The 16411-nt window shown below is 42.5% G+C and overlaps 1 protein-coding gene across 1 annotated transcript in view; it reads right to left on the bottom strand.

Moving 5' to 3' along the window:
• The window catches only part of masp2 (MBL associated serine protease 2), a 42486-nt gene extending 33929 nt beyond the window's left edge, over positions 1-8557 (bottom strand). Inside the window, exons 1-3 of the mRNA XM_060936688.1 lie at positions 8547-8557; positions 8244-8460; positions 5150-5327 (exon numbers count right to left, since the gene is read on the bottom strand). Of these exons, the coding sequence (XP_060792671.1) occupies positions 5150-5327; positions 8244-8460; positions 8547-8557 (406 nt within the window). The remainder of the gene's footprint in view (positions 1-5149; positions 5328-8243; positions 8461-8546) is intronic.
• Between the last annotated feature and the right edge of the window lie 7854 nt (positions 8558-16411).

The following is a 16411-nucleotide window of genomic DNA, read 5'->3' as shown; positions in this document are numbered from 1 at the left end:
CTGAACAGCGAGTGCCCTCTGGAGGGTGCGCACTCCGGCCCTGCGCAGCTCACAGAGCGCGCGAGTATAGCGCACGAGCAGTGATTCGGGACTGAGCCGCTGTGTGTGTGATCCCAGTGCATATCACTTACCACTTGCAAGTGGAAGGATGGCAAGCCTAAAGACAATCATAACTACACAATGGGCAGTATTTGCATCAGTATTTGCAGTATTTTCATACTTTTATACTCTTTAATGAAAGGTGATACAAGGCGGAAGTCCGCGCCGTTTTTCAGCAGTCGCGTCACATGACCAACGCCAGCGAATCAGGAAGGTGGATGTCACAGTGACGTTGTCCAATGACGACGCCAGCTAGAGCTCAGCACAGCGTATCCGCGTATCTGCGTATTCTCAATGTTTACACAGCACCGGACCAGACACGATCTGGATTGAATACGTGGACCCTGGCGGATTCCCATTTCCCGGCGTTTCCAGGCGGTTTAATGTAAACGGACAGTGCATCCGCGAAGAAAACGAGACAGATACGGTCTAATGTAAACTTGGCCTAAAAGAGCTGCTTAAAACCCCCACAGCCTCATGTAGGGGGTGAGATGTTAACAAGGTGATGTAGATGTGCCTTTACATACATACATACATACATACATACATACATACATACATACATGCATGCATGCATAATTTGAGAAATTTTAATTTTTCATGTTTCCATGGAAACAATTTCAGACTTAGTCTATCAGGTTAGTCTTAGGGGTAGGTTTTGTTTCTGGAGCAGAACTTGAAAACTGGTATGGTCTTGAAAGTTGGTATATGTGTTGATTAATGTATATGTGTCTTTTGATACTAAGAAATGTGAGAAATGTTAATTTTTAGCTCACCTGGACCAAAGGTCCAGTGGGTTTATATCATGGGCTGCTGAGGTCAGTGTAAAGAGGTCGGGTTGGTTTCCTGCAGCAGAACTTGAAAAATGTGACACATAATATCTTGAAACTTGGTATATAGGGCGGGGGATATAGATGACTCTGTCTTTTTGTTTATTCTTGAATTGACACTAGTTTTATGTAGGTTAAACACTTTTAAATGTCTTTAAAGGCCAAACGAAAATATGCTGTTCTCCCATGCAAACTTTTGAAAAGTTCATCAACCCAGCAGTGCACTGTCATTACTCGTAACAAAAAACAATCAATCAATCTTTACAACTGTGGTGAACTGAAAAGCATCTCAGAATGCATAAGACATCAGATTGCTAGTAAAACAGCAGAACAGCACATCAGGTTCCACTCCTGGCTGCCAAGAATAGGAATCTGAGGCAATACTGGGTACAAACTGGATGCTGAAGTTTGGAAAAACATCACCTAGTCTTTAATAGTCCAGTTTTCAAGCTGGATGTTTAACAGCCAGGATGTTATCCATCTAATGTAACCTTACAGTTGTTAATTGCTACAATGCTTCCTTTGGTGGAGGCATTTCCCCACCCTCTGACATTAATCTTGCAACTTGATGCAATTTTTTTATTGTAAAGTTCCCAGGACATCACCTAACCATTTTAATTGGCTTTCCTTTCTTCAAAATGAGATGTTTTCAATACTGGCTGTAAACTGCAGATTTCTTGCTGTGAAGATTGCCCAGGAACTTTGTAGCAAAGGTCATTAACACATTGTTCAATGGAAGATATGATTCATTAGCAATACTGTGCTGGCTGTCAAAGGGATGGAAAACATAGTGTCAGGTTCAGCATTGCTTCATCTCTGCTCCATATCTGGAGCCTATCTCAAGAACACAAGGTGTGAGTTGGAAATACATTCTGGATGGGACACCAGGACATTGCATGGTATCATGCACACACGTTTCCACCTAGAGGTAATTTAGCACATAAGTATTTAGGATGATGAGAGAAAACCCAAGCCCTTTTCATGTACAAAACCTGTTAGTGTATGAGGTAAAAACAACTCAGGATAGATAACAAATTTTCATTCCCACTCTATCTTCCATAATGGAAAAGTAATGGATATTGTGTATTCCCAGTTCCCACCTGACTGTTTTAACAGAATGCTACCAGATACGACATATAATTCACAAGGCAGCAAGTCCATTGTTGTGATGAGCCCAAGCTGGCACATTAACTAGTTAGCAACATGGCACCAGTCGAGCTGCACCATGTCTCTGTTGAGAGAGTTCTCTTCCAGTTTCTGAACATTTGTTTTGTTCAAGCAAAGGCTATTTATAAGATTTTTGCTTATAATTGCCAATGTGTTCTTTGCTTGTTGTTTTGAGTTTGCCACCAGTTGCTTTATATTCAGGCAATACATAGCAATCATCATCATCTTCTCGAGTCACTACGCAACAGCTTTATATTAAACTGTCCCTATCAGGTGTTGGATGCATTATTTCGCACAGGAGGACAATGCTTCCAGGTCTTCTTGAGTGCAGGGATTTGGTAGGGGGCCACTGAAGGAGCGTTCATGTTGCGGTCCCTGTCAGGTGTTCTCACCTGCAAATCCTTCAGCTACACTACGCTAACAAGATACATAGCAATATTCTCTTCTTCTTTACCCACCCAGTGTGTTCTGGGTTGGGTACCTTCCCTAGAGATTCTTGACTAAGTAAGTACAACCAGCTAGCCACTCCTCTGCTGCACTGTTTTTGGTCATGGACAATTTAGAGTAGCCAATTAGCCTAACTACATACAGTGGTGCTTGAAAGTTTGTGAACCCTTTAGAATGTTCTATATTTCTGCATAAATATGGCCTAAAACATCATCAGATTTTCACACAAGTCCTAAAAGTAGATAAAGAGAACCCAGTTAAACAAATGAGACAAAAATATTATACTTGGTCATTTATTTATTGAGGAAAATGATCCAATATTACATATCTGTGAGTGGCAAAAGTATGTGAACCTTTACTTTCAGTATCTGGTGTGACCCCCTTGTGCAGCAATAACTGCAAATAAATGTTTCCGGTAATTGTTGATCAGTCCTGCACACCGGCTTGGAGGAATTTTAGCCCATTCCTCCATACAGAACAGCTTCAACTCTGGGATGTTGGTGGGTTTCCTCACATGAACTGCTCGCTTCAGGTCCTTCCACAACATTTTGATTGGATTAAGGTCAGGACTTTGACTTGGCCATTCCAAAACATTAACTTTATTCTTCTTTAATCATTCTTTGGTAGAACGACTTGTGTAGTTAGGGTCGTTGTCTTGCTGCATGACCCACCTTCTCTTGAGATTCAGTTCATGGACAGATGTCCTGACATTTTCCTTTAGAATTCACTGGTATAATTTAGAGTTCATTGTTTCATCAATGATGGCAAGCCGTCCTGGCCCAGATGCAGCAAAACAGGCCCAAACCATGATACTACCACCACCATGTTTCACATAATGGGATAAGGTTCTTATGCTGGAATGCAGCGTTTTCCTTTCTCCAAACATAACGCTTCTCATTTGAACCAAAAAGTCCTATTTTGGTCTCATCTGTCCACAAAACATTTTTCCAATAGCCTTCTGGCTTGTCCACGTGATCTTTAGCAAACTGCAGATGAGCAGCAATGTTCTTTTTGGAGAGCAGTGGCTTTCTCCTTGCAACCCTGCCATGCACACCATTGTTGTTCAGTGTTCTCCTGATGGTGGACTCATGAACATTAACATTAGCCAATGTGAGAGAGGCCTTCAGTTGCTTAGAAGTTACCCTGGGGTCCTTTGTGGCTTCGCTGACTATTACATGCCTTGCTCTTGGAGTGATCTTTGTTGGTCGACCACTCCTAGGGAGGGTAACAATGGTCTTGAATTTCCTCCATTTGTACACAATCTGTCTGACTGTCGATTGGTGGAGTCCAAACTCTTTAGAGATAGTTTTGTAACCTTTTCCAGCCTGATGAGCATCACCAACGCTTTTTCTGAGGTCCTCAGAAATCTCCTTTGTTCGTGCCATGATACACTTCCACAAGCATGTGTTGTGAAGATCAGACTTTGATAGATTCCTGTTCTTTAAATAAAACAGGGTGCCCACTCACACCTGATTGTCGTCCCATTGATTGAAAACACCTGACTCTAATTTCACCTTCAAATTAACTGCTAATCCTAGAGGTTCACATACTTTTGCCACTCACAGATATGCAATATTAGATCATTTCTCTCAATAAATAAATGACCAAGTATAATATTTTTGTCTCATTTGTTTAACTGGGTTCTCTTTATCTACTTTTAGGACTTGTGTGAAAATCTGATGATGTTTTAGGTCATATTTATGCAGAAATATAGAAAATTCTAAAGGGTTCACAAACTTTCAAGCACCACTGTACCTTTGAACTGTGGGGGAAACCGGAGCACCCAGAGGAAATCCACGCAGACACAGAGAGAACATGTAAACTCCACACAGAAAGGAAAATTGTCAGCTGTGAGGTTCAAACCCAGAATGTTCTTGCTGTGACGCGACAGTGCTAACCACTACACCACCATGCCACCCATAGCAATAATATTACTACATCATTTATGTCAGCACCAGCAACATCACAACCAATCACAACATGTAAATCCAGTGGTTCCAATTCCTACTGGACCCCATGGCAAAAGATTTCCATGTTACAATGTCACCAGGGGAGACAATATTGTTGCAACATTACCGTTTTTCTCCCATTCCCACACAATACCATTTTAGCATAGTAGCGGAAAATGTATAGTTTTCAGCGAGTGTGAATGGGCCGCCAGTCAGACACATGCATGAGTCCACACAGACAGTAATCCGAGCTCAGGATTGAACTGAGGAACATGCTGTAAGGCTGCAGCAGCACACACTAATATTGTCTTAATTTAATATCATTCTTGTTTGCCAAGAACCATGGCTACATCTTCCTTCTTGTGCTTCTGATCTGTAGACTATATATATGTATATAGATCTGTAGACTAGGTTGCATAGTACAGTTACAAAACCCCAGATGTAAATTACATTAATGGCATTTAGCAGATGCTCTTATTCAGAACAACATACAACATACCCAGAGCAGCCTGGGTAGCAGTTGGGGGCTCAGTGCCTTGCTCAAGGGCACTTCAGCCATTCTTGCTGAACCGAACCAGTGACCTTTTGGTCCCAAAGCTCCTTCTAAAGCCATTAGGCCACAGCTTCCCCATAGCAATGTAGCAATAAGTTATTCACCTTCTGCAGTGTAATAAGCTTGGAAGCCTGTAAATCGATCCTCATTGGAGTAATCTGATCTGAAAATCACAGACATTTTGTTGGTGGAAGAGTAGAGATTGGTGCCCTTTGGCGAATCATCATAATTTTTCTCATCCTCGCCACAGAATCTGACTGTATCATTGCCCTCTAAAATCACCTGTAACACCAGAAAGAAAAAGACAGATAAATGAGTTTATATAGCATTCAGATTCATTCATGATTTTTAATTTGGTTACAGTGATGGAAATCACAACCCACCATGAACAAACCTATTATATTTATTACTGAATTCTTATAGTTATTAGCCTGTTCACTTAACTTGAATGGGTTACAAAAACGTCAGTAAATCTCCAAATCTCAAGAGCTAAAAAAAAAAACAGGTTGGCCTGTAAATAATCTCCGTTTAGACCTCGTGTTCTGTTGATGGAAGATTCAGGAATAGAGAAAAAGCTCAAGGACTGAAATAAATAAGATATTATTGTACACATTTAAATAAGGTTCATGAAATGAATCTGTACTGAGGGGGTCTATGGAATTTATTTTACAGTTAAAGGGGTTCCTGGCTACAAAAACTTTGAGAACTCCTGCACTATATTTTATTTGTGCTGATAAAAGAACATGACAATTATAATTCTCTCTCTCTTTCTTGCTTTAAAGCTAGACGGCCTTTCAATTTCATAAAATCAGTGAAATTTAGTTCCGTCTGAAATGTGGTCATATATGTTTATTTCTGTAATATCTCACAAAATATCAGGACATTCTGTGGCTGGGAAGTTATTTAATTTGAGGATTAAAGTAAATAATGTGCAAAAAACTGCTCATTTCGTGCAGTCAAGCAGACAGAGGAAGTCCATGTGTGCATGCGCACGTTTACCACCTTCTTCTTCTTTTGGGTTTTACAGCAGCTGGCATCCACAGTGTTGCATTACTGCCATCTACAGGTTTACCTTTGAGCGTGCACTGACAGTTCCATCATTCTGTCGCTAAACGAACTGCTGATCACACCGAGGTGCTCGCTGAGCGCCGATATTTATTAGTTTGGTCCTGCATTTCCTTTCCTTTGTATATAACATAACGTCTTTTCTTCTCACTTTCCATTACTGTAGTTGGTCTTTGACATTTCATTCGCACACTCACGTCCTCCAGTTTTCTTTCCTGTTTCAAATTTGTATCCCACAATGCCTTGCGCAAACGGGGAAAACCCACCACATGATGCACAACGTAGTATCTTGAATTGGGTCATGGAGAAGCAGAAAAAAAAATAGCGGAGAATTTAGGGCCACATGGCCCCAAATTCATTAATTGTTCTATTTTTAAAAAACCTAATAAAATTGGAAGTCTGTGATTCAAATTCAGTAGCTTTCAGTCCACTAAACAAAAATAACTGGGTCTCGGGGAAATAGCTTACATAAACTTGAAAAATCTGAAAGCAGTCTACCTTTAAAGGTGCTGACTGCAAAGTCATCTGAAATTTTCACACTTTTTTTTTTTGTGCATGGCATTTTCCTATGTCTCGCAAGAACAATATCATGCAGACGAACGGGATGTGATCATTTTGATGTCCTGAGGGTCACTTTTCTCCATTTTGGGACCGTTTTCCTACCTCTTGAGGTAAACACTTTGGCCCTACGGAAACAGCCGGACGTGAGGAGCTTTAACTAATTAGCATAACTATGGAACTGCGTCGCACCAAGATGATGACACGTGGAAAACATCGTGACTCTGTATCGCCCTCAGAGAGTGTTGAGTTGCAGGGATGTAATTTGTGGTTGAGATTTGCAAATAGATCCGTGAAACAAAAGACAAATATTTATATCTTTTCTCTGTTACTGCTTTTGTGTTATCATTTCTTTCTCTGTAAGATCAAAACATCTCATTCATTAACTCTAGCCGCTTTATCCTGTTCTACAGGGTCACAGGCAAGCTGGAGCCTATCCCAGCTGACTACGGGCGAAAGGCAGGGTACACCCTGGACAAGTCGCCAGGTCATCACAGGGCTGACACATACACACAGACAACCATTCACACTCACATTCACACCTACGCTCAATTTAGAGTCACCAGTTAACCTAACCTGCATGTCTTTGGACTGTGGGGGAAACCGGAGCACCCGGAGGAAACCCATGCGGACAACATGCAAACTCCGCACAGAAAGGCCCTCACCGGCCACGGGGCTCGAATCCGGACCTTCTTGCTGTGAGGCGACAGCGCTAACCACTACACCACCGTGCCACCCAGATCAAAACATTCGGTGTATAACTCCATACTTGCTACTGTGGAGTCAAGTCTATGCATTCTAAGGCTAAGATAGCTAAGCGCTAGCTAGAATGATTTAGTTAACTGTCCAGAAAACTGACATCATCTAACCTTGCTCTATCTTGCAGTTGCACTCACTAGGCAAGATAAGCTTTCCATTTCTTTTCCACTGGCAGGAGAGCCGAGTCTGCCATGTTTGCCCACACCGACTTGTTTTGGTTAAAAGTAGGTCAAACATGCCCCACAGTGGTCACGTGATATTGTTGCTCACTTACTTCGGCAATCTCCAGAATCGTAAAATGCGGGCTACTTTTTATCTTGGCGAAACATTTACACACAGGATACACGGTGTGTGCGTGCAGCAGCAGAACATCTCGAAACTCCAACAGCAATAGTAATAGAACATTTTGCCCAGAATTCAACTTTGCAGTCAGAACCTTTAAATTAAATATTATTTTTTTCCTAAGGGTGTAAACGTTTGCGGTTGTACAGCTATATAGAACATAAACACATATTGTGAAGTAGTTGTTTTTCTAAAAACTTGATTACACATGTTTAGGTTTGCAAGCATGGAATTAGGTTCTTTCATTCACCCCATCAAGATTATGTCTATTGGACCTAATGCAATTTTAGTGATTATAACTCTGTATGTGCAGTGCTAATGCTCACATGTTCACATCAAGATCACAAATGAATAGTATTCATACGAGGTAATAGTTTTGCATTGGAACCAGAGTCATTGTTCATTGGTTTTCAGCATACATTTACCACAGTTATAAGTGTTCTATATCACTGAGGTCATGTTTTAGTAGATTACCTGTAGGTAGTCATATTCACAGTGAAGAGAGGGCTCCAGGCCGAAATGGGTGAAGTACAGCCGAAGTCTGTGACCCACTGGGCCTGTGATGTTCCAGATGATGAGTTGGTTATTAGGATACACATTTGGAAAGTTGGGAGAAGTGAAGCTTCCAAACAATCCTGTTAACTCCAGGCTCAAAGACAGAGGCAGCAGGCCAACCACAGCTGCTAACAAACTGTAGCCACACATTCAAAACACATACATTTCAATAAAAAAACAAATTCAATAAAAAAAATCAAGTTCTTCTTTGACTTTGCTTACCCTTTTATCATTTTTCACCTTGTCATTCACTGAAGATAACCAACTTCTTTTCACATTTGGTCAAACGACACTGATGACCACATCGTGCACTTCAGGTTACTGAACCAGCAATCCAGTAACAAGGTCTGTGCAAATAGTGACGAGTGAAAGAGTTGACTTTCCCAAATGTTGACAGTGTGAGTGCTGTTCAGGTTTAGGAATATCTCCGAGTCTGTGTGGTATTTTTAGTTAGCATTAGCCTGCTTTACATGACAAGCAAAAAAGGAGATACATTAATTTATACACTCACCGGCCACTTTATTAGGTACACCATGCTAGTAATGGGTTGGACCCCCTTTTGCCTTCAGAACTGCCTCAATTCTTCGTGGCATAGATTCAACAAGGTGCTGGAAGCATTCCTCAGAGAGTTTGGTCCATATTGACATGATGGCATCACACAGTTGGCGCAGATTTGTCGGCTGCACATCCATGATGCGAATCTCCCGTTCCACCACATCCCAAAGATGCTCTATTGGATTGAGATCTGGTGACTGTGGAGGCCATTTGAGTACAGTGAACTCATTGTCATGTTCAAGAAACCAGTCTGAGATGATTCCAGCTTTATGACATGGCGCATTATCCTGCTGAAAGTAGCCATCAGAAGTTGGGTACATTGTGGTCATAAAGGGATGGACATGGTCAGCAACAATACTCAGGTAGGCTGTGGCGTTGCAACGATGCTCAATTGGTACCAAGGGGCCCAAAGAGTGCCAAGAAAATATTCCCCACACCATTACACCACCACCACCAGCCTGAACCGTTGATACAAGGCAGGATGGATCCATGCTTTCATGTTGTTGACGCCAAATTCTGACCCTACCATTCGAATGTCGCAGCAGAAATCGAGACTCATCAGACCAGGCAACGTTTTTCCAATCTTCTATTGTCCAATTTCGATGAGCTTGTGCAAATTGTAGCCTCAGTTTCCTGTTCTTAGCTGAAAGGAGTGGCACCCGGCATGGTCTTCTGCTGCTGTAGCCCATCTGCCTCAAAGTTCGACGTACTGTGCGTTCAGAGATGCTCTTCTGCCTACCTTGGTTGTAACGGGTGGTTATTTGAGTCACTGTTGCCTTTCTATCAGCTCGAACCAGTCTGGCCATTCTCCTCTGACCTCTGGCATCAACAAGGCATTTCCGCCCACAGAACTGCCGCTCACTGGATATTTTTTCTTTTTCGGACCATTCTCTGTAAACCCTAGAGATGGTTGTGCGTGAAAATCCCAGTAGATCAGCAGTTTCTGAAATACTCAGACCAGCCCTTCTGGCACCAACAACCATGCCACGTTCAAAGTCACTCAAATCACCTTTCTTCCCCATACTGATGCTCGGTTTGAACTGTCTTGACCATGTCTACATGCCTAAATGCACTGAGTTGCCGCCATGTGATTGGCTGATTAGAAATTAAGTGTTAACGAGCAGTTGGACAGGTGTACCTAATAAAGTGGCCGGTGAGTGTATACTACAGTGTCTTGCAAAAGTATGCATCCCCCTCAGTGTTTGTCCTGTTTTGTCATATTACGAGCTGGAATTAAAATGGATTGTTGGAGGGTTCGCACCATTTGATTTACGCAACATGCCTACCAATTTTGTTAATTTTAACTGTGACACAAAAAATAATTAAGATGAAAAAACAGAAATCTGGAGTGTGCATAGGTATTCACCCCCTTTCGTATGAAACCCCTAAATAAGAGCTGCTCCAACTAATTCACTTCATAAGTCACATAATTAGTTGATTAACCCTCATCCTACCATGCTATTTTACACCTTAATCTTACCATGTGGGGTCCGTTTGGACCCCAATACTTTTCTTTAAAATTAAAGCTTATAAAGACAAAATCACCAGATAAGTTTTGTTCAGAACATCTTGTATTAATAACAGCAATACACTAAAGGGCCCAAGGCATAAAGAACACACTTAACCTTCATCCTACCAGCCAATTTTACATACACAAACTACCAGGCGGGGTCCGTATGGACCCCAGGAGGGAATACCTTGAAATCAATGCAGTAAGAACCAATTCAATACAGCAAACAGACATAACTTTATTGAAGAACAAAATCCACTATGGCTGAATATCAATGATGTATTATAAATGCAATAACATTGCAATAATATTGCAATAACTAGCATACATGTAGCAAATTATAGCGCCACAAAAAAAAATTGGCATTATATACATGATTTTTGCAGCTCATGCAGCTGTAAAACATTCTGGATTACAACTTAGGTCTTTTCTTACAGAATTTAAAACAAAAAAGTAATTGTAAAATAATTTAGGGCTTTTGTTTTGCAGCCTGTGCTTATTGCAGCAGTGGGGTCCACACGGACCCCAAGAAGGAATGCCTTGGTAGTTTCATTATGGAACATAAAAGAAATAAAAGAAGTTAACTTTCAGTGTGCTATTCAATTATAAAATGAAAGACAGATAAACTTTACTCTGGGGTCCGGTTGGACCCCAGTAACAAATTAATTATACCTTCACAATGCAAAAAGCTGATCTTCCGGTGCTTTAGTGTTTTAATTAAGACATAAATTCCGACAAATTCATAAAACGGTGAGGCAGTATGTCACATATTTTTAAAATGGCAAACAAACATATAGGTGCGGGGTCCAGATGGACCCCACTTGGTAGGATGAAGGTTAAGATCCACCTGTGTGCAATCAAAGTGTCACATGATCTGTCACATGATGTCTGTATAAATCGACCTGTTCTGGAAGGACCCTGACTCTGCAACATGACTAAGCAAGCAACATGAAAACCAAGGAGCCTCCAAGCAGGCCAGAGACAAAGTTGTGGAGAAGTATAGATCAGGGTTGGGTTATAAAAAATATCCCAAACTTTGAATATCCTACGGAGCACCATTAAATCCATTATAGCAAAATGGAAAGAATATGGCACTACTACAAACCTGACAAGAGCAGGCCCCACCCACCAAAACTCACAGACAAGGAGGGCATTAATCAGAGATGCAACAAAGACACCAAAGATAACACTGAAGGAGCTGCAAAGATCCACAGCAGAGATGGGAGTATCTGTCCATAGGACCACTTTAAGCTGTACACTCCACAGAGTGGCCGGAGCTTTATGGAAGAGTGGTTAGAAAAAAGCCATTGCTTAAAGAAAAAATTAAGAGAACATGTTTGGAGTTTGCCCAACAGCATGTGGCAGACTCCCCAAACACATGGAAGAAGATTCTCTGGTCAAATGAGACTAAAATTGAACATTTTGACCATCATGGGAAATGCCATGTGTGGCGCAAATCCAACACTTCCCATCTCTCTGAGAACACCATTCCTACAGTGAAGCATGGTGGTGGCAGCATCATGCTGTGGGGATGTTTTTCATCTGCAGGGACAGGAAAGCCGGTCAGGACTGAAGGAAAGATGGATGGCACTAAATACAGGGCAATTCTGGAGGAAAACCTGTTTGAGTCAGCCAGAGGTTTGAGACTGGGACGAAGGTTCATGCTCCTGCAGGACAATGACCCTAAACATACTGCTAAAGCTAGACTGGAGTGGTTTAAAGGGAAACATTTAAATGTCTTGGAATGGCCTAATCAAAGCCCAGACCTCAATCCAATTGAGAATCTGTGGCATGACTTGAAGATTGCTGTACACCAACGCAACCCATCTAACTTGAACAACTTTCACCTTTAAAGTGGTCAGCATGTTGTGTAAATCAAATGGTGCTAACCTCCCAAAAATCCATTTTAATTCCAGCTTGTAATGCAACAAACAGGACAAACACCAAGGGGGATGAATATTTTTGCAAGACACGGTAATGAAAGACAGGCTGTCAGCAACTAATGGTGTGCATCCTTTATGTCTTTGTACTTTGCTTATCTTTTACTATATCCACATAAAAGAGAAAAGATTTGGGCAAAACCTGATTCAACCACAGCAACATCTAATGTGTTTTCCCAGACTACCACATAAATATTAACTTGATTCTAAGTTGTGTTCTTAGATGTAACAAGTATTATATAAAACTTGCAATATCTTTTATTAAATTGTTGACTGATTTATTAGCAATGAACCATAATAATCCAAGTAACGAACAGCACAAAATGAGCATGTACAGACTTCTGTAAGAAAAATCTTCATCTTGTAGCCTTATAGCTTGATTTCAGACCATCAAGCATACAAAAGGACTTATAAGACATACTTGGGTCTCTTAGGTCACTGTTAACTCCTGTTTCATTTGATTAAAATAATTTAACCAGAATACAATCCAACTATTCATCTAAGCAGTTTGAAACTTAAGAGACCATCACAGCTCAAGGGCCTTAGCCACTGATAAGGCTTTGGTAATCTATAATAATTATAGAATATTGAAACTGAAGTGTAAAAGAATTCAAAATGCTCATGTACAACTTTTTCCCACCTAGTTGTTAGACAAAAAAGAGATCCAAGCGGAGTGGCGTGTCTGCCTGATAATCAAGCTCTACGTCTGCGTTGAATGAGACCAGATTGCATCACCATGTGCCAATTATCCTAAGAGCAAAATTGATTTGAGGCTTTTGTCATGTCCCCGTCTCATTCATATCTACATATTGCCGTAGAAGTAAGTGGTTGTTTTAGTTATTTAAAAAAGGTGGAAGCTCTCAGAGAGTGAGCATGAGAGTGAGTGAATGCAATAAATGTTCTACAAGCAAGCTTTTAATGGAGCCCTTATTTCCGATACACTACACTGGTAATGGTTTGATGTAAGTGACGAATTATAATAATTATCCTCATAAATGGCAATCGTAATTTCCAGTTCCAAAAACCCTAGATGATTGTGCATGTGCTATAATGTGGCGACCTCACACTTCTTGTTGGCTCGAGTGATCACAGGTTGTTGGTTTACAAGTTCAAGTTCAAAATGTTTATTGGCATATACACAGTAAGGACATGTCCACTTGCACAGTGAAATTCTTAATTTGCTGTCCACCATGAATGCCAATTACAAATAAATAAATAAATAGGTGGAAGAAGTAATACAAAGTAAGGCAATATAGTGCAAAAATAAAAGCAAAGAAAAGCAAAAGCAACAAAAACACCCAGTGTAGTACAAAATAAAGGTTAAATGTAGTGCAAAATAGGTAGTGTAATACAAAAATAAGGCAATGATCAGATATAGCAGCAGAAGGGCAGTAATGTGCAAATGTGCAAACAACGTAACCAGACATAAACAGTCAAGGAAACAGCAGCAAAATGGCAGTAATGTGCAAATATGTGCAAACAATGTAATCAGATGTAAACGGTCAAGGAACAGCAGCAAAAAGGACAGTAATGTACAAACAAATGTAAACAGATGTAAACAGTCAAGGACAGTTTACAGGGAGGTAGTCCATGGTTATAGACTCCTGTCAGCTGTTCAGGAGTCTGATGGCAATGGGAAAGAAAGAGTTCTTTAGTCTGACAGTCTTACATTTCACACTTCTGTACCTCCGGCCTGAGGATAGGACTGTGAACAGTCCGTGCTGGGGGTGGGTGGGGTCTTTGAGGATGGAGGCAGCTCTCCTGTGGACTCTGCAGTGGTAGATGCTCTACAGAGAGGGCAGTGGAGTTTTGGTGATCCTCTCAGCAGTCTTCACCACCCTCTGCAGGCGTTTGCGGTCCATAGCTGTAGTGCTGCCATACCACACAGTGATGCAGTTGGTCGGGATGCTCTCAATCACGCAGCTGTAGAAGTTGCTGAGGATCTTGGGTGACATACCAAACTTCCTCAGCCTCCTCAGAAAGTACAGCTGCTGTTGAGCCTTCCTAACCAGCTGTGTGGTGTTGTGTCCATGTGAGGTCCTCACTGATGTGAACACCCAGGTATTTGAAGCTGCTCACCCTCTCCACCTCAAGCTCCCGGATGAACAGTGGCTGATGAGGTCTCCTCTCCTTCCTCATGTCCACTATCATCTCCTTCGTCTTGTCTGTGTTGAGGGTGAGGTTGTTGTCCTCACACCATGACACCAGACTGGCCACCTCCCTCCTGTAGGCCATTTCGTCACTGCCAGTGATGCATCCTATCACTGCAGTGTCGTCCGAGAGCTTCAGCATGATGATGTCCTTGTGGGAGGCAACACAGTCATGGGTGAACAGAGTGTAGAGGATGGGGCTGAGGATGCATCCCTATGGGGTGCCAATGTTTGTGATGATGCTGGATGAAGTCATATTACCAATCCTGACAGTCTGGGGCCTGCCAGTCAGGAAGTCGATGAGCCAGTCACAGAGGGTGGGGTGCAAACCAAGTGTGGACAATTTATGGATGAGTTTGTGGGGGATGACCGTGTTGAAGGCAGAGCTGTAGTCAACAAAGAGCATCCTGATGTAAGAGTCTTTGTTTTCCAGGTGGGAGAGGGCATAATGGAGGGCAGCAGTGATGGCATCTGAGGTGGACCTGTTGGGCCTGTAGGCATACTGCAGGGGGTCCAGGTTTTCTGGTATGCTGTTCTGAATGTGGGCAAGTACCACTCTCTCAAAGCACTTTGAGATGATTGGAGTGAGTGCTATTGGCCTGTAATCATTCAGGCAGGTGGGTGGGCTCGTCTTGAGAAGAGGGACGATGGTTGTTTTCTTGAAGCAGGAGGGAACAGTGCTCTGGCTGAGGAAAGGTTGAAGATGGTGGTGAAAACATCAGCCAGCTCATTGGCACATACTCTGAGGGCCCGCCCAGGGATGTTGTCTGGTCCTGCTGCCTTCTTGGGGTTGATCCTCCTCAGAGCTTTGTGTACTTGGCCTGATAAGACTGTTGGTGGGGGGTGTTGGGTGGTCCAGGTGTGTGTGTGCCTCCTCTCTGTGCTGTAGCTGGTGGTCTCAAAGCAGGTGTAGAAAGTGTTGAGGTCATCCGGCAGGCTGTCTGTGGAGCTGATGGTGCTGGTGGTGGTCCTGTAGTCTGTGATGTGCTGCAGGCCTTGCCACATTCGCCTGGGGGTCAGCAGTAGAATAGAAGCCATCCAGCTTCTCTCTGTACTGCCTCTTGGCTGCTGTAATGGCTTTCCTCAGTCTGTACTTTGTGGCTTTGTACTCCGTCTCATTGCCTGATCTAAATGCAAGAGAGCAAGCACACAGCATGCGTCATACCTGACTGTTTACCCAGGGCTTTTGGTTGGGGAATTTCCTGACCTGTATGGTGGGCACGATATTGCAGACATGTGCTGATGTACCCAGTCACATACTCAGCATAGTCCTGTATACTGACAGAAGAGTCCTCCAAAGTGGCTGCAGCTTTAAACACATCCCAGTTTGTCTGAGCAAAACAGTCCTGAAGGGTGCTCTCAGTCTCTGGGCTCCAGAGTTTGACTTGTTTGGTGACAGGATTTGTTTGTTTTAGTCTTTGTCTGTAGGCTGGATACAGGAACAAAGAGATGTGGTCCGAGTGTCCGAAGTGGGGGTGGGGTGCGGCCCTGTATGCACCGTGTATGTTGCTGTAAACATGGTTGTGGCAGCAGGGGTGTGGTCAAGCATTGGTCTGTGACCGGAGGGCGGAGTCAGGGAAGGTAAGTGGCAGAATCACTGCACCTGATGTCTATTAATGTGTGTTTGTGTGTCTTCCCCAGTGACCGCGCCCTACATAAAGAGAGAGAGAGTAGAGGAAAAGAGCTCTCTCCCCAACCAGAAGACGTGTGTGTGTGTGTGTGTGTGTGTGTGTGTGTGTGTGTGTGTGTGTGTGTGTGTGTGTGTGCGCGCACAGGTGACTGGGAGAGTGTGGTTGCAAAGCTGAAAAGCAAAAATAAAAGTTTTGAGAGCTCAGTTCTGGCCTGCTGTCCTTCTGTGCTCCACCCACCCCTGCGAAGTGCAACAGTGGTGCCGAAACCCAGAACTGAGCACAGAGAAGAACAGCCCCATGG

This window comes from Neoarius graeffei, chromosome 13 (genome assembly GCF_027579695.1).
Source record: "Neoarius graeffei isolate fNeoGra1 chromosome 13, fNeoGra1.pri, whole genome shotgun sequence".
Taxonomy (NCBI): Eukaryota; Metazoa; Chordata; class Actinopteri; order Siluriformes; family Ariidae; genus Neoarius; species Neoarius graeffei.
The sequence above is the reverse complement of the archived record's forward strand: the minus strand, read 5'-3'. Positions and strand labels throughout refer to the sequence as shown.